The 25905-nt window shown below is 42.3% G+C and overlaps 1 protein-coding gene across 3 annotated transcripts in view; it reads left to right on the forward strand.

Annotated features, from left to right (window-relative positions):
- TRAPPC9 (trafficking protein particle complex subunit 9) overlaps window positions 1-25905 on the forward strand; it is a 2530995-nt gene that overhangs the window by 2109519 nt on the left and 395571 nt on the right. The window contains exon 23 of one of the 3 annotated variants that reach the window (XM_085604860.1): window positions 3562-3947. The exons of the other annotated variants lie outside the window; for them this stretch is intronic. Within the exon in view, the coding sequence (XP_085460986.1) occupies window positions 3562-3593 (32 nt within the window). The 3' untranslated portion in view covers window positions 3594-3947. Of the gene's footprint in view, window positions 1-3561; window positions 3948-25905 lie in introns of those variants that run through there. 3 annotated transcript variants of the gene reach the window in all.

Consider the following 25905-nt stretch of genomic DNA (forward strand, 5'->3'; position numbering starts at 1 on the left):
CTTTCTTCTCGAAGTTTGGCAAGGATCCGCGCAAAGGCGTGGACAAAGCTTGGTCCTCCTGCCAAGACAAACTGCTTGATTTGGTGGGGCCACTGGCCCGCATATTTGATTTAGCTGAAACAGCTCGCCTGGATGGCTCGGACCTTAATCCAGAGGAGATTTCACTGTGGGTCCAACGCGCTTTTTGTCTCCTGGGCAATACTAATGCGGCCTTGACTCATGAGCGCCGCAAAGGTCTCTTAATAAAGTTAGATCCCAAGCTTGCCAACCTTGCCCCCCTCGATCCTGGTGTCAAGGCTGATGGTCTTCTCTTTGGAGATTCGTTAGTAAAAGACTTAAATCGGTTCGTCACCACCTTTGCCTCCTTGGACAAGGCGCAGCAATCCATCAAGAAGGTCTTTCCTTCTCGGGTTTTTGGCAGGGCCGGAAGAGGCAGGAGCCGCTCTACCGGCCGTGGTTTCCAGTCCCAAGGCTCCCGTGGTACCTTCAACTCCAATCAACAGGATTTCAAGCCCCAATTTTACCCCCAAAGAGGTCGAGGTTACAGGGGCAGGGGCCAACGTGGCTTCCGCCACAACAACAACAATTCCCAACAAGGTGAGTGCAGTTTTTCCTGTGGGGGGTCGTCTAGCCCTTTTCCTGCACAGATGGCAGTCTCTCACTGCAGATCCATGGGTTCTCGACACAGTCCAAGGTTATCGTATCGAGCTTTACGCTCCTCCTTTTCAACATGTTCTTCCTTCTCCTCTAGTGTTCTCAACCGAAATGTCCCTGCTAGTCACCTCGGAAATACAGGCACTTCTTTCCAAAAGAGCTATTCTAGTTTCCCCCTTCGATCCCTCAGGCTTCCTCAGCACGCTTTTTCTCGTTCAAAAGAAGAACAAGAAGATGAGACCGGTGATCAATCTCAGATTCTTCAATCAGTTCGTGGTTTATCGTCACTTCAAAATGGAGACGATCCTTCACTTACGAGACACTTTGCGTCTCAACGATTGGATGGTCCGCATAGATCTCCAAGACGCTTATCTATCTATTCCTATTCACGAATCACACACAAAGTTCCTCCAATTTCAATGGCAAAACGTCACTTATCGTTTTCAATCTCTGCCCTTCGGACTTTCTTCAGCACCCTGGTGCTTCACAAAGGTAATGAGACCTGTCGTAGCTTACCTACGATCTCTAGGGATAAGACTCATCATTTATCTCGACGACATTCTCCTCATGAATCTAGACAAATCGGCACTATTGAACGATCTCAACACTACACGTTCTCTTCTTCTCGAGTTAGGTTTTCTCCTCAATCTAGAAAAGTCTTCTCTCATCCCGACTCAGAGCATGGAGTTTCTAGGCTTCCGTGTAGACTCCCCCCTGGCTTCCCTCTTTCTTCCTCAATCCAAGATCTCCACGATTCAAACGGAGATTTCCCAGGCTCTGCACCGTCCACTCATTTCTCTCAGAACTCTGGCGAGATTAGTCGGACTTTTATCGGCCTCCATTCAGGCTATCTTCCCAGGCCCCCTCCATTATCGCGCTCTTCAGCGCCTAAAGATCAGGCATCTTCGGCAAGGTCTCGCTTATTCCGATCAAATAGAGTTAGATCTCGAATCTCACCTGGAACTGCAATGGTGGTTAAACCATTTGGAGGCCTGGAACGGCCGAACCATCTTCGCTTCCGCCCCAGATCTTGTATTAGAATCCGATGCAAGTCTGACGGGTTGGGGCGCCCGTTGTGGACCAATATCGACTGGCGGTACATGGTCAAAAGAGGAGTCCAAATTGCACATCAACTGTTTAGAGATGCTTGCAGGTTCCTTTGCAATCCAGAGCCTAGCAAAAGACAGAGTAAGCTGTACCATCCTCCTACGCATGGACAATGTTTCTGCGGTTCGTTATATAAACCATCTCGGTGGCACAAAATCAAAGGCTCTGGCAGATCTAGCAAAAAGCCTTTGGGAGTTTTGCCTTTCCAACAGACTATCGCTCTCCGCGGAATATCTCCCAGGAGATCTCAACGCTGTGGCCGATTGGCATTCTCGCTTCCTCCGGGATTCCAGCGACTGGAAGCTTCTTCCCTCCGTGTTTCTCTCCCTCTCTCAGTTGTGGGGTCCTTTCTCAATAGACCTCTTTGCTTCCCGTCTCAATTCCCAGTTGCCTCATTTCTTCAGTTGGCGTCCGGATCCTTTGGCTCTAGCGACCGATGCCTTCCTCCAAGATTGGTCCCTTCACCTCAATTATGCCTTTCCTCCTTTTCTGTTGATCAACAGGGTCTTATCGCAGGTGCGTCGCCAGATGACATCTCTGGTAATAGTGGTTCCCTTTTGGCAGTCCCAGATTTGGTTCCCGTCTCTCCTGGAATTGGCGGTAGACTTCCCCGTCCTTCTTTCTCCTTTCCCCAATCTTCTCTCGGATCCTCAAGGCAACCCCCATCCTTTAATGGTCAACCAGTCTCTGACGTTGTCCGCCTGGAAAATTTCCAGCCTTCCTCTTCTGATTTCGTCATTTCACAGGAAGCTTCAGTCTTTATTAGTCGAGCATGGGCCCCTGGCACCTCCAAGGCTTACAAGTCCGCCTGGTCTCTTTGGTCAAGCTGGTGTCTGCAGAAATCTGTCGATCCCGTTTCAGCCTCTTTAAACTTTATGGTTAACTTCTTAGCCTCTGAGGCTAGCTCGGGTAAATCCTATCGTACCATCAATCTCTATAGATCTGCCATTTCACTCAATCATTCCCACATTGATGGAAAACCTGCGGGGGCGCATCCCTTGGTATGCAGACTTCTAAGAGGAATTCGTTTTTCAAAACCTCCTTTGGCTAAGTATTCTAGTTTATGGGATGTCAATTTGGTTTTGCAATTGTTTTCTACCTGGCCTGATAACTCTGCTCTTTCATTAAAAATGATCTCAGCCAAACTTACTATGTTATTATGTTTAATTTCCATTAAACGAGTATCTGATGTGAAAGCCTTAGATGTTTCTTCTAGACAATTTACTCCTACCGGTGTAATGTTTCATGTTCATAAACGTACCAAGACCAATTTACAGTCTGTGTTCTACCCCTATTTTCCCTCCAATCCCAAATTGTGTGTAGGCCAATGTTTAAAAGTTTATGAAAATAAGACCTCTGCTCTCAGGACTTCCTCCAGCTCCCAACTCCTTATTTCCTTTCGTAAACCCTTTCATCCTGTTTCTGCTGCTACCTTGGCCCGTTGGGTTCGTTGGGTCATGTCCCTGGCAGGTATTGACGTCTCCGTTTTCGGAGCTCATTCCACTAGAGGAGCCATGGCTTCTAAACCCTTTTGGGCTGGCTCCCGTCTGGAGGATATCCTGAAGTCAGCAGATTGGTCTAATGATTCAGTGTTCCGTACATTTTATTGCAAACCTGTTCTTACTGCTTCTTCTATGGTGGTTGATATGCTTTAAACAAGCATAATAGGAGCCTCCGGTCTTGCCATAAAATGTAGATTTTCCTAATAATTTATGACGGAAAGTCCTAATTTTATTAAAGACACGGAGGCGAGTATTATCCCGCCACAACACTTCTAACTGGTGTTCTCCCTCCCCACAGGAACTCCAGCGCTGCCACCGGCATCATCCTGAGGTCCTCATGGATTCTATCAAGATCTTTCCTTCTGATACGGCACCTTCTGTTCTTGGACTGGATCTTCTCTCCGACTCTCCTCTGGTGGTCTTCGGAAAAGAACTTTTTACGTGGACTTTGACCTTTTGCATTTTGTTCTCTGTTTCTCCTTTATTTTTCCATACTCTATGATTGCTCGCATAAGAAAAGAGGGCTGTTTGCAGTCACGATACACCTTATACTGCTATCTATGTTGTGATTGGTCAGTATTTGCTTCTTTGTTTCCCATTGGCTGGTAGTTGTTTCTCCAAGCCTTCTGGGAAGAGTAGTTTTATCTTGCTGCTATTGGAATAAAGCAAGAAAAGAAAGCATAATACTCGCCTCCGTGTCTTTAATAAAATTAGGACTTTCCGTCATAAATTATTAGGAAAATCTACATTCCTCCTCTCTTCCCAGCAGCTGCCGCCTCACTGCACACAGCTTGTTACTACTTATTATTAATCGAAAACAACCCTGTTTAAGTATGCATCCCAAAACGTGTCTGCTTGCTTTGCAAACATTTTTGTTTATTTTGGAAAAGCATGCCCACGCTTCACAAAGCGTTTTTTTAAATAGGTTTATTACTGATAATGTACAGTGTGTCCGTTTAAAGTACCATTGTGTAATTTTTATGCTGTGCGTTTGTACGATTCAAGCTAATAAATACAATTAAACAGGACAAACACAATAAAACAGCAGATGTGGCTAGAAACCTCTGTATCTGACTTTCAATCTCGGGTAACCTGGTCCTGTCTCTGTGGGAGCCTGGCTTGCCAGCCTGCAATAACTGTTTTTATTGATACGCTGATTAAACCATTTATCTATCAAAGCAGACTCTTTCCTTAAAGAAACCATGGAAGAATCTTTGGTGGCTTTTGCAGTGTATGTGTCACTAGGTCCTGTTGTCACTTAACAGCTATAAAAGCTAGTGCTTGTAAGGTGAAAAGATACTAGCGCCAACCTAAAGGCATCAATCCACTTCAAAGTGCTCGTTGACCACTTGTTGCCAATGTTTCCACATATTATAATGCCACGACAAATGCGCTTGGAAACAGGCTCCTGTCTCTGTGGGCGCTATAACTGTTTGCTTCAGTGCTATTGGTGGGCTTACTCTTCCGAGATGTAGGGATGGAGACTGTCTCTATGCAAATAACAACGCTCTTGCATTTGTAAAACAAGCATTGAAGCAATCTGTATCCTCCTTCCACATTATGCTGTGTTTTGGGAAGAGGAGTACAGGCAAAGGCCGCGTGCCCTTACATTTCACTTCTGTTATCCCACTGTTAACTTGTCAATCTGTGTTGTCAGCACTGATAATTCGGACTCTCATCCTTCAGAGCCTAAGTAGAAAAAAAACATAGGATTGATCAGGTGTATCGCTTCTTAAAACCTTTTTGGTTACTTCTATATTGGTAGAACTTGCTAAGTTATCTTACTGTTGCCTATGCACGGTAATTGCCCTGCACCTCCTATATTGCAAACAAAACCTATTAAACGGACACCTACTGTATATTATTACTAGAAATCAACAATTTTAAATCACACTTTTGAAAACGTTTTTTTTTTATACCATTGCTTTATGAAATGTGTCAAATCCCAAAAAACATATAAGTGATAAATGTTAGAATGTGTGCACATGTAAAATGTATTAGAAAAATAAAAAGGACAGTGAAAACTACAAAATACTAATACACATGGAGAAGAATCTAGTATTATGCAATAAAGCTATACAAAATAATAACATTATCACTCATTTACAAAAAAAAAATATATCATGTGCCCATAAAATGTCTCAATAAAGGCCCCCTCCCAGGTAGGGTCCCAGGTAGGTTTTGCCATAACTTGCTCTTTAATGCCGCCTATTTTTACTAACATTCTGCTTTACGTTTTCTTTCTCTCCTGCCTTTCAGTTTTTTCCTTTCATTCTCGCTTGCATTTTTGTTTCATTTCCTTACATCTCACATTTCATTTTTGGCTTTAATTTTTTTATCCTCTTTAATGATCATCCTCCCGCCCACCTTCTAAAAGTAACACAGAAATTGTTACTCTGGGCCAAGACTGCAGGGAAATAGTCACCCTGGATGGATACAGAACAAAACTATATTTCGACCCCCCCAAAATCATCCTGGTATGAGGTACCAGGGTGATGGATGCCCCATGGGGCCTATAAGTTTTAGTAACATTATGCAACTACCTTATGATCAACCTGAAATGAGAGTTCAGGGGGAGGAATATCTAGGGTGGATGCCAAATAGCAACATTCCCCTAAGAAATCGTTTTGACCCATTGGTGGGAATGGAGGGTCTAGATTGACCATCAGACAAAAAAAAGGAAAATGTATCACCTATATCAGACTTGGCTATAGGGGAAAACGAGGGGGTAAGCCAGAAGGATAATTCGGTGGTGGATGTCACCGATCTCAATGCAGGGTCTAATATACTTTTGGATACACAGGTGATCAGTATCTCAGGCTGTGAGCCAAATCTATTGATTATTGAGCACGACCAGACAAGCTTAAAAGAGCCTGTGGACGATAACCAAGGGGAACCTACGTTGTGTCTAATGTCATGGAATATTGCCGGTCTTGCGGGTAGACTAGAGGATGAAGGTTGGTTGGACTATGTGGGTAGCCAGGACATTCTGTGCTTCCAGGAGACATGGAGCAGAACGGGTGAGGAAATTGATGGTTTTCAATCTTTTAACGTCCTGGCGGTACCATCACCAGCGGGGAGGGCTAGGGGTGGGATAATGACAGCACTCTCTATCAAACTTAAGAACTTGATAATTTTAAAGATAGCGGACACTCCCTGGTTCCAACTGCTATTGCTTGAAAATCTGTTCCCCGAGCCCTTGTTGTTAATCAACTGGTACCATAATGTTTTTGACAGGAATGATGTAACCACAATTCAGAGTTTGGAGGACGCAATAAGCAAGGCGCGTAGTGAACGACCTCTACTATTCATTGTTTGGGTTGGTGATTTTAATTCTTCATTGTGCAAATTTGGTGGTTCAAATGTGTGTGGTCTTGAGGATTTAAATAAACAACCTTTGATACATTTTAAACACACGCCCCAGGGGGATGCCTTAAATAATATTATTGTTCTAAATGATTTATGTATGGTAGAGCCCTGGGCAGCCCCAGATATTTCGCCAATACCAACCTTTCATGGATCAAGAGGTGCAACAAGCACTATTGATTTTATTTTTGTGTCCAGTAACTTCCTGCTTTATGTCAATAGACTTGAGATAATAGCTAATGCTGCAAGCGACCATAACCCCTTAAAGCTATTTTTGTGTATCCCTGCTAGTGGGAAACACTCGGTCTGGGATCAGCCTATAAAATATAATAAGAATCAGGGTGTTACCATGAAGTGGGGTAAAATAGATGCTGTAGGTCTAGAGGCGAAGATCTTTAATGACTGTAAGACTGAAATTGACTTATGTCAAATGTCAATATTAGACCCAGAAAAGGTTATTGGGAGCTTTGAAAAATTATGTGGGCATGTGGCTGAGTATCTTACAAAACCAGCAGGGAAAACGAATATAAAGTGCTTCAGATGGTTCGACTCCGCATGCTCCGCCTCACATAAATCCGTAAAAGCGGCCCTTATGCAAAAACCAAGGAACAAAGACTTGGTAAGATCAACTAGGAAGGCCTATAAAGAGGCTATTATAAAGAGGAAGCAGGAGTTAAAAAATTGTGCCTGGGAAGATTTAGAAAAGGCCTCTGAGCTAAAAGATAGTAGGCTCTTTTGGGACGTAGTAAATCGTCCCCTGTTTAAAAGCGATACCAAGGAAAGCATAGTGATGCAGGTTACTGGTGAATCCTGGGAAGTTCACTTTGGTAAAATTTTTAATCCCAAGGCATTATCACCCTCAGATTTGTTGGATGACCCAGGAATTTTGGTAGTACCATCTACAGCTTCGCTTCTTAGCTCCTCGCTTACACTGGAGGAGGTTAAAGAAGCCCTGAGGAAAGGTACATCTTTAAAAGCTCCGGGCCCTGATGCCTTTCCCTTGGACTTTTTCAAGCACAATATGGAAGTATGGGCCCCGTTGCTGTTAAATGTCTTCAGGGCTGTGGTTGTTGGTAGCATTCCTGTATCATGGAAGAAGGCAGTGGTGGTGCCGATTTTTAAGAAGGGCGATAGGTGTGACCCCCGATGCTATCTACCTATATCCTTGATCGATGCATCATGCAAGATATTAGGAAGGGTCATTTTGGCCAGACTGGAAACGTGGGCTGATTCTGTTGGTTTAATTGTGAACTCCCAGTATGGATTTAGAAGTGGGAAGGGGACTGTCGAACAGTGTTTAAATTTGGCGCTGATTATTGCCAAGTACATGAAGGCAAGGAATTCTGCAATTTACCTTGCCTTCATGGACTTGTCTAGCGCGTTTGACACTGTTTGCAGAAGTAAGCTATGGCGGATGATGGATAGTATGGGCTTTGAAGAACCGTTGGTTACGCTGCTTCACAGACTACATGCTGCAACATCCGTGGCCATAAGGTTTGGACCTGGGGGTGAATTAACAAAACCGATTCCCTCAACTGAGGGGGTCCGTCAAGGGTACATTTTGGCACCTTTTCTATTCTTGGTGTATACAAATGGATTGGAGAAGCATTTGTTGGACCATTGTTGTGATTTTCCAAAGGTAAATGGTAGGAGTATTCCCATATTGTCATATGCAGATGACACTGTTTTAATGACCCTCACTGGAAATAGCATGCAGACATGCTTAGATGCTTTTAACACCTTCATGTTGGACCTTGACCTAAAGGTAAATTTTGCAAAATCCTTTGCTATGGTCTGTGGCCCAAAAGGGTCAAAAACTAGGAAATTTGTGGTGAATAACTTCACCATTGAAAAGGTGGATAGCTTTAACTACCTGGGAAATCTCTTCAACAACAAATTAAGTTGGGCCCCATTAATGAAGACTCGAGTCCAGAGTACTACTCGTTCTATAGAAGGTCTTTTCCGTTTGTGGCAAGTTGGGTCAAAAACCTGTTGCACATCTCAAAACCCTATATACATCTAAATGTCTATCTGTGGCCACTTATGGGGCAGGAGTATGGGGGACTGAGAATCCTTCAGTCATACAGGTGATGGAAAACAAATTTTTAAAATGGGTATTACTGATTCCATCTGGTTCATCAAACACCTTCTGCCACAACGAAATGGGAATGACCAAAGTGACTGATATTATTCGTCTGTCGCCTTTATTACTATGGTGCAAAATATGGTTATCGGACGACCTCCAACTTTCTAGAGAAATTCTTTTAGATTGTATGAGCCTGGATAATGTAAAACAGATTCCCTGGCTGTTATATGTTAGTGACATGTTGCATAAGATAGGTTTGGGCCATGTTTATGAAAATCCTGAAAATATTCAGGGAAACATAAAAACCCAAATTAAAGCATGTTATTGGAAATTTGTAGATACATCTAGTTTGGGAGGCCCAACAAGTCATGCTTTTAAGGCTCGGCATCAGTTTTATTTAACTTTTTCGACTAATGTCCAATGGCGGTTTTACCTTACAAGGCTTAGGCTAAATACACTCCATTTCCTTTTTGCCTTCCCTAAACAAGGGGGTTGGTGTGAGAGGCTACCCCCCTGTCCTTGCAACAATAGAGTTAGTCAAAGTACTATACACGTGGTCCTTTTTTGTCTTTTATACCAGGAACCTAGGATTAGATTCATTAAGCCTATCCTGAAGGGGCAGCAACCATGTACCTATAATGAAGGCTATGACTACTTGTTGTCACTATCCTCCGTTGAAGTTTGTTGTGCTATGTTGAACTTCATACGAGTGTCGCTCCGGATTAGGAAACGTTATGGATAATCTAGCTTAGATCTGTAATCTCCCATTGGATTTTTTGTACTTATGCTGTATGACGGTCTCTCAACTAAAATTTTGCTTCATTGATGGCTCATTTTAACCATGTATTTTATGCTTTTAATTTTGTGCTTTTATGATTCTCTGTATGAATCGAATAAAGATATTGAACGAGCGACACAGGAAGTCAGTGTGTTTCTCATAGGTGAAGTTGAGAGAATGCTGAAGGAAAGCTGAACTAAAGGCCTGAGGGGGGGGGCAGGTACTACTTGGAGGACGCCTACTGCCATAGCTCAAAGTTTTCAAACCCCTGGTTTCCTAGCAGCATGCCTGACATCAAATTGTCAATTCCTAAAGATTTTGTTTCCCTCTTTCTCTCATACTCTCTCTCACCCCTCTCTCTCACTCTCATACACACTCTTCCCACCTCTCTTATATAGTTCATTCAGGTCTTCAAGCACAATTTCTTTCCCATGCCTTTTCAAGGTTTCCATCCCCCAATCGCACACTCTCCTCTTCTTAGGGTGTCTTCTGTATATACAGGATTTCCCTCTTTATGCATCTGTCACCTACTCTTCTCTTCTTTCTCACACACTCTTTCTGCTCCTCTGTCTGGAGTTCATTCACCACTTCCTGCACAAACTACCCATCCCCCACGATCTTCCTTTCTATTATCTGCATCTCTCAGCCCTATCTATTCACCATGCCACATAATTCCACTTCCCAAATACACTACACATCACACAATTCCAGCCCACACACTTCCACATGTAACAATTCCAATACAACCCACATAATTCCACTACACTCCACATACATACATCCACACCACTCTAAACAAAAACATATACGTAAAACACATTATCAATTACAGTGACAAATTGCAAATGTGAGATCTATTGCATTGGAAATGCTTGTTACTGCTGTTGCTAACAGTTGCATGTTTAGTTTCATCACAAGGGCTTTAACTCTAGAGCGGGAGCCAGTTGGACAGAATCTCTGAAGGGGGCAGGGGGTGTTTGCTTCTTCTGCCAACTGCGTGTACAGCAGTCAAGTGTGGAATGAGGAACTAAGCTTCTGACCTATTGCAGTTAAAAAGGGCCTCAACTTTCAAGTTGTTGTGTTTAAAAAGGAGGTGGAACTGTGATCATCATTAGATGAACCTAAGATCTTCTTGATATGTTTAGTTTCGGTACTATATTCTCAAACACACCTTTAGTAGAGACTTAGATTCATTACTACATTGTACAATTATTAAAAATAATTATAATAATAAATCACACAGGAGCTCCATATTAAAAATACAAAAAAAAGATTACTCATACCTTAAAATATTCAAAACATTACAATAGCCGTCTGCAAATCATACTGCGTTTGGGCGCTGGTGTTAATTAGCAAGCTTCCAGGGCTGGAGGCCATCGTGTTGCTACAAAGCAATGCCCATAGTTAGCAGGCTCCAAAAAGCACAATCAATAATTAAGAACAGGCATTATTTAAAAACATTTAAATGGCTTTTAACGCTAGTGATCCTAATTCTCCTAAAATACAGACTGGTTTAAGATGTTTTGTATACACGGCACATGCATGGATCATGCCTGTGCACTCTAAGAAAGTGAAGTAAAATTAGGACTTTCTCCTAGCGTCAACCCAAAGTGCTCAGATTAAAAAGTGCTAAAAAACAATAGCTTCCCAAAATTCATGCAATGTGAGTCAATGCTTTCTAGATGGAAACCACGGGTCAGTCGCAGTCCGTCCCCAGCCAAAGTGGCGCGGCGGGCCGGTCTGGAGGAGGGAGGAGGTAGGTGGGACGGGATGGGTTCAGGGGACAAAAGGACAAAAAAAATAGAAAAATTTACCTTAACACTCTGCCATCTCCCCACCGCATCGCGTTCATCCTGCATCTGGGCACAGGCTCTCGGACGGCACTGTGCCCAATCATGACGTCATGACGACATGAAGGCAGCATCAGGCTTTGCCTGAGCGCTGGCAACTTGCGCTCCCAGGCAGATTGGGACCCTGTGCCTGCTCTCTCCAGCCCCAGTAATGCAGCTGGGGTTCGAGAGAGCTTCACTGCGCATGACGTTTTGGCCGGCCTCAGACAGCCGGCCAAACTCTCATGCGCAGTGAAGGGGTTGCCCACCACTCCCCTACCAGCAGTGTCATCCCCCTGGGCTCTAATGTGCTGGCTGCCACAGCCACAGGTATACCCATATCTGAAACCAATTGCCAGGGTGATGTGACACCATGCAGTACCGGGCATAAAGGGGGCGGAGCTCAAAATAGTACTGATTAAAAGTTAGGCACCAAAATTCATCCAGGGTGGGAGGGCGCCTTCTACAAGTGGCCACGAATGGGCTCACATCTAAATGCCGCTACAGATGTGATAGGAAACCATATAGTACCGGTCATCTATGGGTTGGGAGACCAGTTGAGGGCTGCAGATAATTGTTGTAAAATGCTGTGCTGACAATTCGGAGTTTAGGTTCGAAGCCTAGTAATCGTTTCCACGGTTTACGGTGCCCAAGAGGTGTGACTGCTTTACGGGTCACTGCTTGAACTGTTGGTGAAAGAGTCAAGGTGCTTTAGAATACCATTAGAGTGCTTTGGGTACATACCCTATTCACCGATGCTATTTACCTGATAGACGTCGGGAGGGGCTAACAGCAGCATCAGTGAGTAGGAAGTTTATAAATTCTCCCTGATCACACTGAATCTAACCTTCTCGGGAGAGCTAGAGGCCATAGGGAGCTTCATAGACTCCTAAAGAGTAGAGCACCTCTTGGACATTCGAAAGAGCAGCCATAGGGAGCTTCACAGGCTCCTAAAGAGAAGAGCACCTCTTAGACATCCGAAAGAGCAGCCATAGGGAGCTTCACAGGCTCCTAAAGAGAAGAGCACCTCTTGGACATCCGAAAGAGCAGCCATAGGGAGCTTCACTGGCTCCTAAAGAGTAGAGCACCTCTTGGACATCCGAAAGAGCAGCCATAGGGAGCTTCACAGGCTCCTAAAGAGAAGAGCACCTCTTAGACATCCGAAAGAGCAGCCATAGGGAGCTTCACAGGCTCCTAAAGAGAATAGCACCTCTTAGACATCCGAAAGAGCAGCCATAGGGAGCTTCACATGCTCCTAAAGAGAAGAGCACCTCTTAGACATCCGAAAGAGCAGCCACAGGGAGCTTCACAGGCTCCTAAAGAGTAGAGCACCTCTTAGACATCCTAAAGAGCAGCCACAGGGAGCTTCACAGGCTCCTAAAGAGTAGAGCACCTCTTGGACATCCGAAAGAGCAGCCATAGGGAGCTTCACAGGCTCCTAAAGAGAAGAGCACCTCTTGGACATCCGAAAGAGCAGCCATAGGGAGCTTCACAGGCTCCTAAAGAGTAGAACACCTCTTGGACATCCGAAAGAGCAGCCATAGAGAGCTTCACAGGCTCCTAAAGAGTAGAGCACCTCTTGGACATCCGAAAGAGCAGCCATAGGGAGCTTCACGGGCTCCTAAAGAGTAGAGCACCTCTTGGACATCCGAAAGAGCAGCCATAGGGAGCTTCACAGGCTCCTAAAGAGTAGAGCACCTCTTGGACATCCGAAAGAGCAGCCATAGGGAGCTTCACAGGCTCCTAAAGAGAAGATCACCTCTTGGACATCCGAAAGAGCAGCCATAGGGAGCTTCACAGGCTCCTAAAGAGAAGAGCACCTCTTGGACATCCGAAAGAGCAGCCATAGGGAGCTTCACTGGCTCCTAAAGAGTAGAGCACCTCTTGGACATCCGAAAGAGCAGCCATAGGGAGCTTCACAGGCTCCTAAAGAGAAGAGCACCTCTTGGACATCCGAAAGAGCAGCCATAGGGAGCTTCACAGGCGCCTAAAGAGAAGAGCACCTCTTGGACATCCGAAAGAGCAGCCATAGGGAGCTTCACAGGCTCCTAAAGAGTAGAGCACCTCTTGGACATCCGAAAGAGCAGCCATAGGGAGCTTCACAGGCTCCTAAAGAGAAGAGCACCTCTTAGACATCCGAAAGAGCAGCCATAGGGAGCTTCACAGGCTCCTAAAGAGAAGAGCACCTCTTGGACATCCGAATGAGCAACAATGGCTACTTTTAAAACTCTAGAAAAATAGGCAGACTATTGGGAAGATTCCCCCTTTAAACAGCCTTCAGTTGCCTTGTTGCAGGTGCTAAAAGTGTGATGTAACCAACATTTTCAATGGGGTAACAACTTTTAACAGTTTTTTAAGAAATTCTTGTTCCATGTGGCGGAGTCTGCACTGCGTGTCCGTGTCGCTGCACCTCCCACCATACCAATATGCTTTCTAGGGGCTAACCCCACATTTTAGTCTCAGCACTGAATGACAATGGGGTAACACTGTATTCCTCAGAACTTGGGTATCATATGGTACAATAGTTCTGTCGGATGAAAATATATGCAGAAATTATATGCAGAATCAATAAAATCTGAAATCGCGCAAATGCTTATAATTGTCTAAGCAACACAATCTGAAATTAATTCAACATAAAAACATGTAGGCCCAGACAAAGCAATTATTGAATAAATGCCACATACTCATAATAGCTTTTTGACAATACATCACTGAATCTGACAATCAGGTGTTCCATAAAGGCAAAGTGAAAAAAGATGCCCGTCCAGGGAGTCGAAAAGTATCTGTACATATACGTAAAAAAAACAACCAATTACACATTCTTTCAGTAAGCCTGCCCGTCATATCCCATTTTGTATTCACTCTGAAGTGGGCGAAATAATCATATACCCATAGATGCCCAAAAAAAGAGAAATTACTGATGCAGGCGACATTTAGAATCGTCGATGTTTCGACCCTACTAAGCAGTGTGTGATTCCTTTACAACCATGGGGTATTCATCAGGACTAATTATGGAACGACCTACATATAAAAATTTATATTTTCAAGCCCCATGTTTAAACGATTCTTAGAATGCAAACCTTGGTAATAACTCATCTAGAGTCGAAGGTCCCTCAAACATCTGGTATATAATTCCAATGGTGGTCAAAATGTGGTGGCTATATGTGTTCATCTCATCTGAACCCCTGGTTAAGAATTAAATCATTGTTTAACAAAAGTATCCCAACCCAAATAATGCATGAGAAAGGGGAGAAAAAATATGTGTATTGAACTCATCTGCTTTTTAGGCTGATGCACGTGGATTACTTATAACTCTTGCATCTAAACTGAAATTCACTGAATAGAGAGAGTGATGATTATTTTCTAGAAACTTGTCTATTAAAGGAGCATAAGTAAAAGAGGTGTCATTGGGACTGACCTGTCAAGGACTAACAAAACTCCCACTTAATGACAAGCTGCTTGGGCCGCGCGGCAGCATCGTTCAAATTGATAATGGAGAAGCGGCACGTAGACGTATGTGTGCTCGCTTCCAATGGGGGAAAGGCCTCCTCCCAAGATGGCAACTGCGAGGTGCGCATTTTAACATATATCCTCTCTCAGTTTGGAAACAATGTGGCACCGTGTTCTTAAATGGAGGAGGAAGGGTATACATATTAACCCGATGGCGATTATGTAGAGTTGCCCGTTGAGAAAGCCTCATAATGGGTAATTAATCATTTTACTTCACATATTTGGCATGAAAACAGTAAATACATTCTCTGTACTATGTTTACAAGGGTTATGGAGTACAAACGTGTGTACAATTTATCATACCCTGTGGGCCCATTTGATATCTAGTATTGGGGAGGGCCAATCTAGTCAACCTAAGGCAATGATTTTATCACCAGTCGTCTATAGATCCAATCTGCACTCTCAGCAAAAGGTGATATGGAATTGTAATCTGCTGAATGTAGAAAATGTAAATACATACTTAACAACATGCATTAAGCAACACATTAGATGTAATATAAAAACATCAAGAGTTCAAATTACGAGTTCAGGTACACACGTCAAAATGCAGCGACAAGCATATTAAATTTTATACTAAAACATCAATAGCTGAAAATACTAGTGCATTCCCTTTCAGGAACTATTAAACTTAGCAACCTGCTTGTGATTTCTTCAAACTTATTAAGTTCCCTGTTGACACTGTCCAGTAAGTAGATCCACTTTCATTCTTTCAAGTTTAGAATTCTTAAAGCCCCCCCACCCTCCTTCGGGGTTCATGGTGATCTTATCAACTCCCCACCGTTTCAGACTCTCCGCAGGATGACCCATCTTAGTGAAATGTTCAACCAAATGAGATCCTTAGGTTCTGTAACCTACCCTGCTGGAATGCTGTGGAATCCTGACTTTGACCTACCGTTGAGTCTGGTCAACATATGCCAGTTCACATGGGCATTTCACAACATAAATGACATCCATACTGCTACAATTGTTATGATTCCATAGGATATAATTCATGACATAGGAAAATTCCTTTATATTCATAGTCTGGTCAAAAACCACAGCTATAATGGCCTAGTATAGAGGTTAATTTCCATTTAGATTGCAGGTTCAAAGGGTCAGGTGCTCGCAAAAGGGCACTTACCACATGGTCCCTGACACTTTTGCCCTTCTTGAACACAAATATTAGTTTGTTATTAGTGTCCAGTTCATCTGAGACTAGCTTCCAATGTCAATTAATAATTCTCTTTATCCCATTGCTACGGGTACAGAAAGTGGTAACACATATCAATCTTTCTTTGGTAGTGCCTTTTCTATTCTTGGGCTCCAACAGTGTTTCTCTGGGACGGTACCAGCCTCTCTTACGAGAACATTTAAGAAGGTCCTTGGGCTACCACTCTCGTGCAATCTTTGTATCAAAATGTCTGATTCACTGAAATAATCAACTTTTCGGGAACAGTTTCTTCTAAGTCTGGGCAACTGTCCAAAAGGGAGATTATCACTTAAGCTCCTTGGATGGTGGCTTGTAAATCTTAAGTGTATTTCATTCTGTGGGTTTGCAGAATAATGTGGTGTACAGTTTCTCACCTTACACTTTGATGGTAACGTCCAAAACAATAATCTCAAACCTACTGTATGATAAAGTGAACTGTATGTCTGTGGGCCTGCTATTAAGCCATCCAAAAAAACTCCTCCAGTTTTGTCTTATCTCCAGTCCAGATCATCAGAACGTTCTCAATGTACCTCTTCCATGAAGTGATGGTTTCTAGAAAGGGGTCACTGATTGCAAAGATGTGTGTGCATTCGCAGTGATCCATGTAGATGTTTGCCAGGTCTGGGGTAAAGCCAGCTCTCATCGCTACTCCCCTGGTTTGTTAATAATACTCTCCCTGGAATACAAACAGATTCCTAGTCATGGGTATCCTTAGTCCTGCCACAATAAATTCAGCTGGAACCTTTGTGTGTTGATTTATGCAGTTGAGGACTTCCCTCACTACCTCCAATGCAGTTCCCTGTGGGATGTTGGTTACAGTGAGTTCATGTAATTAAAAAGTGTTTGGATGGCATTCATGGATGGGTCTCCATTAGATTGATTACATCCATTGTGTCAGGCTTAATGAAAGAATCTGCAATTGGTTGTTTTTACGTATATGTACAGTCACTTGTCGATACACTGCACTGGCACCTTTTTGAAGAAATGATGGGTACAATGTTTACGACATTAGAAGAACATGCATGAGTGTGTTTTTTATGTTTGGTGCTTAGCATTGCATCAAGTATTTGTCACTTTTTTGTCACTGGGCTGTGGCCCCGGACAGCATGTGAAAATGGCCAGAAAAATATTGCTGTAAGAGCCTGTCATTGGGTAGAGTGTATTGGAAGGTCTTTATAATGCACGTGACATGGATGTGGACTGTGAGTACAGCTGGTTGTGCAGATTCAGTGTGCTAAATGATCTCTGTTTAGAATGTGCGTAATACAGTTAGCTCTTCAAGTGGATGTTGGCTTAGCCTTTCATCCTTCTGAGGTGAGTCTAAAGAGCAATAACTGATAGCAGAACGAGGGACAGTTAAAGATGAATGAAAAGCAAGATAGCTGAGACGGGCAAATGGGGGGTAGGAGGGGAAGAAGAGCTCAGCTTTTGCTTTTGTGGGGGGGGGGGCTGATGTTGAGGGGGAATGCTGTGTTTCTTACTTTTAATTTTGCCTGCAGATTTCTCACTTGTAGAACCACCCAAGGGGGCAGACTGGATCCAGAAACACTGAAATCTAGAGAGCTTTACATACTGCACAATAAAGAGTTGTTTAAAAAATGTGCTCTTTCTAGCTAACCTGAGGAATGTTTTTTCTTTTTTTTTGCGGACGTTTATTTTCATCCAGTTTTTTGAGAGTGTCAAATGTGTGCTCTGCCTGGATGGCTTCCACGTGTCTTCGTTTTTCCGTCTGGGTCACCCTGCGTCAAGGTGCGTCTGAGAGTTGAACTACAATGTATAATGTAGTTACTTTCATACATTTGTGAAGTACACACTATCAAATTAACTATTTCTCGGTGGTGCCATTGTATGCAGAATTGACTGTCCCCTATTTAAAAAAGGCAAGTTTTGTCAATGCTCGATAAATTCTGCACTTTTAAAGATTTTTAGATCGATTAGTCACCCCCTTTTTATTACTAAAGGTTGGGGTTAATTGAGAAGCTGATGATTCAGCAAAAAGTGCGTTTTAATGAATTTAGAGCATGCTCTTGTCATCTAGCGGGGCTTTGTTTGACAGTGTATTTTCTATACACTGAACTGTATTACTTAAAGAAACCTTTGAGAGCTGGCATTGTGGTGGCATTTAGATATCATTTGTTTTGTCGTCGTTTTAAGGTGCGTTTTCCGAGTTTCTGAAATAAGGCACACATTAATGTTTGCACTTACACTTTAATTTCGAGTCCAACGCAAATACCGTTTAAAAAAAAAAGTGCTTACCGGATTTTTTTCACCTTAGTTTCATTGATTGCCTAGCACCAATAAAACTGAAGGCCCCAGACATTGACGGGAGCCATACCCTTCTCCTCAGTCCCCTGAGTTGAATAAAATGCTACGGTTTTTCTGTCTCGGGAGAGAGGGGGGCGGGAGGGGAGAAGTTTATGGTGAGGCAGTTACACCACCGGTGGTGAGTGAAAATATCCGGGACTTTTCATCATATTCGCAGCCCCCGTCACTTCTGTCATTTAAGGTTATGTCACCGGCTGTTGGCATAAATGATGCCAGTAATGTTGCCACCTTTCCCGGAAAGAAATTGTAGCCATTTGTTTTTGATTCGATAATCCGGAAGTGCCAAGTACTGGTAGGTGAAAAATAATTTGTGTACACCTTCTCAGTAATCTTTTGTACCCTACCAATTATCCCTCTGTGTGCTTCGATAATCATTTAAAAGTCTTTAACAACTCTCAAATCCTTTTATCGTGATCCCTTTGTATGCTTCCGGTTTAAAGTCTGTACTTAAAAAAATACCAGTTTTCTGGTTTTTTTAATGTTATTTTTTTAAATACTGGCAGGGATATACAAATGCAGGCCAAACCAGTAAAAAGCAAGACTGTTCTGCTTTGAAAAGACTCTGTGGTAACTGTTTTTTTAATAGCGCAGTGACCAGTTTGGCAATAAATGTGCATGGAAATAGACTCGAAACGCTTCTCTTTTGTGATTCGCAGGCTTTGAGCGAAACAAGTATTCTCTTGTAATAAAAGCACAAAGGTGAATTAAATAAAAAAGTAACCTCGCCTCTGTGCTCCTGTTTCCCCTTGCGAATGCCAAACAAAAGGCGATTTCAGTGAAAAACCGCAAATTAGCGAGCTGTGCTCATTTCCAGAGCCAGCCAGCTCTTGTGGCCTGGTAATGAAAAGGCGCGATGCCCTGTTAGGTTTCATTTCAGCGGGCCCGCTCTGTCGGTTGTGCTCCTGTAATTGCTTGTAAGGGTAACATTTTGGACCTTTTAAAGTATATGTTCACGCACCTAATTGCACAGAATGCCTTAATGTGCTAAAAAGACGTCAAGGCCCGGAACTGGTTTTCACGTTCCTCGATCAATGGGGGCCTACGATTGCCTCGCGCGCGGTAGTGATTCATTTCCCTCCGCGATCGATGGCGGTGGGTTGAAACGGCGGCATAGATCCTGTTCCCCGTGAAATCCGCCGAGTCAGGCCTAAGTTTAGTAGTCCGTCATCTTTTATTTTAAGGAAGGGAGGGTTATAGGTTGCGGTGCTGGTGCCATTGGATACACGTGTGGTGCGGAGTGAGGGAAAGTACTAGAGGTGGGTAAAACCCTTTTGTGCAGTAGGTGAAATCTGCTCATTTTCTTAATTTGCCGCCTCCGATTCAAACTTAGCTACAAATACCGCCCAAATTTCCTATGCATGAAAACCTGAGAAATACAGGTATTTTCGGGGCACACGTCTCCTAAAAAAAAAAAAAAAAGTGGAAGGACTAACCAAGTTAGGCAGTTTGCAGAAAAACCATGACCTTCCATGAAGTGACTCTGATCTTAAGACCCCACATATGTTTAGCAGGTCTATCATGAATACATTTGAGTGTATTACAATATTTAATAAATGAGATTCTGTGTCGGGGTTGAGCCAAAAAATGAATGCAACTCCGTCGCAGAATCTGGACCACAATGCATACATTAATTTTTTAAAATCCTGCCACAAGGAAATTGGCAACAAGGAGAAAAGTAGCAGTGCATCTGTTATGCTTAAATCACAGCAAAGTCTGTAAAAAGTCTAAGATATGTTAATATCTTATGAGGATAATGTACCTGCTGCAGAGAGCTTTGTGAGCCGCCAGCTAAAGTTCATGAAATAATAACAATGGCGAGATAAACCTGGAGGATAACGTATTTGCTGGAGTCTGTGTTTTCCCTGGTTCTAGTTTTGAATCAGAGTAGCATAGAGAGAATATATGTTTCCTGCAGAGCACATTATGTAACACGCAGACGGTAGGATTTTATATTATGTAAATGGTAAGTGGGTTACTACTTTTGACACAGAGATCCTTGCAGTTCATAAATTGTAATACTTTTTGTGTTTGAAAGCTTTATTCAAGAAAATGTTAATACAGAGACATCAGCTGAAGCTTAAGAAATAAGTAAATAAAAATTAAATAAAATTAAACAAGCTAATATCATATAAAAAACGAGCAAAAGCATTTTATACATTTTTTAAGGAAAAATTGGAAAAAAAGGGAAGGGAAAGGAGGGAAATTAAAAATAAAATAAAAAGGGAAGAAAGGGAAAATACAATAACATATTATGAAAATATAAAATTATACATTAAAGAGTGGGTGCTGTAGGCAAAATAACAATCAAAATGCAACTTAGCAGATCAAGTAGAACCATAAATAAATCCTGTACCATTAAAACAGGAGAAGAAGGAGTAATTCCCTCAAGGCGGTTCAAAATTTTCCGAAGCAACAATCGAAACATTCTTCGGAACCATCTGATCTAAATATGTGGTAAGAGGTAACCAGAAGAGATCCCTATTCTGTGTAGGATTACAGGAGGAAGCAAAAGCAGTATCAAGCCTGTGAAAGTGACATAGCGAATTCCACCAGTGACGGATGGAGAGTTTCGTAAGGGATTTCCAATTAGAGGAGATGTGTTGAAAGGCTAGAGCAAGCATGAGGTCAAAAAGACCACGAGAGTGTAGAGGAAGATCTAAAGAATCAGATAAACTACCTAGAAAAAGGGAAGATATTGAGTATTGAGAAGAGAGTGTGAAAATACGAGAGATGTATAGCCAAACAGAATTCCAGAATTGAGAAACAGAGGGACATAAGAATAAAAGATGAAAGAGGTTAGCATTAGGGGCAGAACAAGTCCAACAATTAGACTCAGAAGAGGAAGAAAAACGGGTTAGAGAGAGTGGAGAGAGATATAGTCTATGATATAGGTAGAATAAAGACTGAGTGAGGGAGGCAGAACGAGAAATTTTCAAAGATCTGGACCAAAACTTATCCCACAGGGCAACGGACCAAGCGCAACCCAAGTCCGCCTCCCAAGAGAGTTCCAGTTTAGATTTAAGGCGATCTGGATTAGGAGATGAAAATAATTTATGAATGAGAGAGGCCTTGGGAAGGGTTGAAAGAATTTTAAGAAGAGGAGCTTGGGAAACAGGGGAAGGGGAAGAAGGAAGAGAGTAAAAAATATCAAGAATAAGTGTCATCAGAGTAACAAACTTTTGCAAAAAGGAACGAGGACAGTGAAAGGACATCTGAAAATGGGGAAAGGAACAGGGAGACGCTCCGTCAAAAAACTGGTTCACCCATATGATGACCCGAGATCTCCAAGACTTCCAGAAGATGGGCCTATTATTTATAAGGATGAGGGAGTTATACCAAACAGTGAAATCCAAAAAAGATTCCTGAGTAATAGGTGTATGATTGAAAAGAGGCCTTAAAAGAGAAGAGGTATGTTTAAACAAAGGCAATAACGAGTACGGAGCCTTGGCAGAGAAGCGTATGACCTCTCCAAAAGAAAAGGGCAACAACAATATTTGCTCGATGTGAAGCCAAAGAGGAGCGAGAGGAGAAGGAACTGCAGCAAGCCATCTAGACGCCTGACGACAAGAAAAAGATTTATGGTAAAGACGAAAGTCTGGAAAATTGACACCACCATTGGATTTCGATTTACGAAGCCGCGCCAAAGAGATTCTGGATCTTTTTTTGTTCCAAAGAAAACTGGACAAACAAGAATCAATACGTTTAAAATAAATTGCGGGGATGTGAATGGGTAACATGGATAAAATGTAAATTAAAATGGGGGCAATCATCATCTTGATTGAGTCTAATCTCCCCCACCAGGAAAGAAAGAGGGGATTCCAGGAGGAAACTAATCGTTCAATGCGAGACAAAACCGCCGACATGTTAAGGGCGATTGAGGAGGAAAGAATTGGAAAACCATACTTCTAAATATTTAATTTTGGAGCTATTCCAAGCAAAGCCAGTCGGGGAGAAGACGTGAGGGGTGCAAAATTTTGTAAGGGGAAGAATTTCAGTTTTATCCGAATTGATTTTATATCCGGAGACCTGAGAGAAAGAGTCGAACTCAGACAATAGAGGGGGAATGGAAGTTTCTGGAGTAAAAATAAAAAGAAGAATATCATACGTGTATGCAGAGAGCTTCAATTAATTATCACCATAAGAAAAACCTGAGATGGAATCACTGTTACGGATAGAGGACAAAAAGGGTTCTAGGGCGAGAAGAAAGAGTAAGGGAGATAAGGGGCAACCTTGACGAACACCCCGCTGAAGAGGAAAATATGAAGAAACTTGACCATTGACCAGAACCGAAGCTTTAGGAGAAGAATACAACGAAGAAATAAGAGAGATGAAACGAGGACCGAAACCATGCCAACGCAATGAAGCAAATAAGAAAGACCAATCAACTCTATCAAAGGCTTTCTCTGCGTCAACAGAAATAGCCGCTAAGGGAATAGAAAGAGATGAAACCTTATTTAGAACATTAAGGAAGAGGCGAGAATTGTCCGAGTTCAGCCGACCTTTCACAAAACCACATTGCTCCTTACCAATGAGGTGGGGCATTAGGGGATCTAAGCGTAAAGCCAGTACTTTAGCAAACAGCTTATAGTCTACATTTACTAAAGAAATCGGGCGATAGTTCTTACAGAATTTGGGGTCGCGACCGTCCTTAGGAATAAGACAAATGGTGGCTTCTTGAAATGTACCCTCTGCCTTACCCGATGAATAAAACGATTGAAAAAGAAACAGGAGTTTGGGAAGTAAAAGGTCGGAAAAGTGTAAATAAAATTCAACGGAAAAATCATCAGGACCTGGAGTTTTACCTTTGGTGAGAATATTCAAAGCCGCAGAGAGCTCATGTAAAGAGAGATCAACTTCCAGGTCTGGGAAATTAAGATGAGCAGTCAAGGGTTTAGGAAGTTTGTCTAAATAAGCTTGGACAAGAGAGGGAGAGGGAGAAGATTCGGGTGTATAAAGAGTACGATAAAATAACTGAAACTGGTCAAGAATATCCTGAGCTTTATGCAATAAAGTATTATCAGAAGAGTAAATAGAATCAATAAAGGAGCGTTCTTTGCGTGATTTAAGATAGTTAGCTAAAAGCTTCCCCGCTCTATTGCGACCACCATAGTATCGGGCACTACTACGAAGAAGCATCGACGAAGCATTATCAGTAGTAGATTTATTAAATTCTAGCTTGGCACGAATAAGCTCTGGAGAGACGGAGTTATTAGGGGAAGAATAGAACTTAAGCTCCAAAGATTTAATATGGGCTAATATATTTTCCTGCTTCTGGAGAAAACGTTTCTTTTTCTTGGAAACAAAGTCAATAATAAACCCGCGAGCCGTGGCTTTAAAGGAGTCCCAGAGAAGATGGGGGGAGATGTTAGAAACATCGTTTAACAGGAAAAAATGAGTAGCAAAGGAGCGAAAACAAGAGGAGAAAAAGGGGTCAGTAAGAAGAGAATTGTTAAATCGCCAACGGGAGGACTTGGGATGAGGGGAAAGAAGGTCAAGATCCGTTACAATAGGAGCATGGTCCGAGATAAGTATGGGTTCGATAGAAGAAGATAGCAAGTTTTGCGACAAGGAGAGAGAAAGAAAAATATAATCAAGGCGAGAGAAAGATGAATGAGGAGGAGAAAAAAAGGAAAAGTCAAGGGTGTCAGGGTGTGAGAGTCTCCAAGAGTCAGTGAGATGTGTTTGAGAAATAGTGTCTAGAAATTGTTTGTGGGGTTTGTGTGGTATGAATCGAACCGATGACTTACGATCAAGAAAGGGGTCCACAATCTGGTTACAGTCACCACCTAGAATGAAAAGGTCATCTTTATATTGAATACATTTGCTCGTAATTGAGGGCCAGAAAAATAAATCAGGTTGTGTAGGGCCATAAACATTAAACACAGAGGAATAGAATTGATTGATAATTTAGCTAATATCCATCTACCATCAGAGTCTGTTTCTTGCGATAAAACTTTACATGTTAGCTTTTTATGACACAAAATAACAACACCATTCTTCTTATTGGTAGAAGGAGAAAATAGAACCGTACCCACCCAACCACGCTTTAATTTGAGAGACTCCGCCTCCGAGAGGTGAGTCTCTTGTAAGAGAACTATGTCAGGGTTATAAGAAGCAAGGTGGGAAAGAATCCTCTGACGTTTGATAAGATTGATAAAACCTTTTACATTCCAGGAAATTACTCTGAATTTAAACACTGGATAACATTATCAGAAACAATACCTACAGCAACAGATAAAAAATAAGAAAATTGCAAAAAGTGGAAGAGACTAGAAGCAAGAAAAGAAGGCTGAATTAAGGTAAGGGAAATGTAGAATAAAGAGTGCGAAACTAAGGCAAGAAGAAAAAAAGGATAGGATAATGATATAAACAAAGGAAGATTGAGAGCAAATAAAAAGAGGAGCCAAGGTAATAGGAAAAGAGGGGAGGGTAAACAGAGAAAAATGCGAGAAGTGACAGTACAAATCCAAAAAGGACGACTGAAAATAACATACCTGAAGGGAACATGAAGAGGATATCGGGACAATGGAAAGACGCAACAAGAATGACCTCCCGGAACCAGGAGATCAGTCCGGACCGCACCAGGAAGGAATATGAAGATACGAATCACAAAAGGGGAGAGGGGAACACCTCAAACGATCTGGGTAAGGAAACCAAACACAAGAATAAGAAACGTTGATAAGGAAAGAGACACATAGAGAAATGCATAAAAATGGTAATGCAAACCATCCAACAGTTAAAAGCAATAGTAATAATGGGATAGAAAAGGGATGCTTAAAAGAAAGGGAACCAGCAGATTTAATAACAGACAATGAGAAACATCATATAGAAACTCTTAAGAATGAATCAAAAGGGAGGGATCCAACAATATAATAAACCAAGGCAATGCAAAAACATTATCAGAAAAAACCTGGAAGAAAAGGTAGAGTGAACACTCAACCACAAGCAGAAGAGGAAGTATCCATACCAGCATTGGACTGAATATGAATAAAGTTTTTAAGTTCCGCAGGATCTTGAAAAGTCCAAGTTTTATTCTGGTGAGTAACCTTGAAGGTGCAGGGGTGGAATAAACCGTATCTGGCACCAAGAGAGCGTAGAAGGGCACGAAGGCTCAAAAATTCTTTCCTTCTTGCTGCAGTAGCATTGGAAACATCCTGAGTAAGAAAAACCCTCTGGCCCAACCAGGAAACTTGGCGCTTGGATCTAGCCGCAGAGAGGACTAGAAGTAGATCTGTGAATTTCAGAAAAAGAATGATGACTCCTCGAGGCTTAGTTGAAGTTGATAAACGAGGACCAAGTCTGTGAGCCCTTTGGATACTAAGAGAGGTGGTAGGAGGCATATCCAAAAGTTTCATGAGGAAGGAGGAGAAAAACGAGACAGGGTCATCACTCTCCAAAGACTCAGGTAGTCCATAAATGAGCAGGTTATTCCTCCTATTTCTATTTTCTAAATCCTCAGTATGCTGCTGGAGGGCAAGAACGGATTTTTCCAGTGAGGTAATACGTTGAGAGTGAACTTAGATCTCTGAGACCTGCTGCTCCACCAATGACACTCTGTT

Source organism: Triturus cristatus, chromosome 5_1 (assembly GCF_964204655.1).
Source record: "Triturus cristatus chromosome 5_1, aTriCri1.1, whole genome shotgun sequence".
Classification (NCBI taxonomy): Eukaryota; Metazoa; Chordata; class Amphibia; order Caudata; family Salamandridae; genus Triturus; species Triturus cristatus.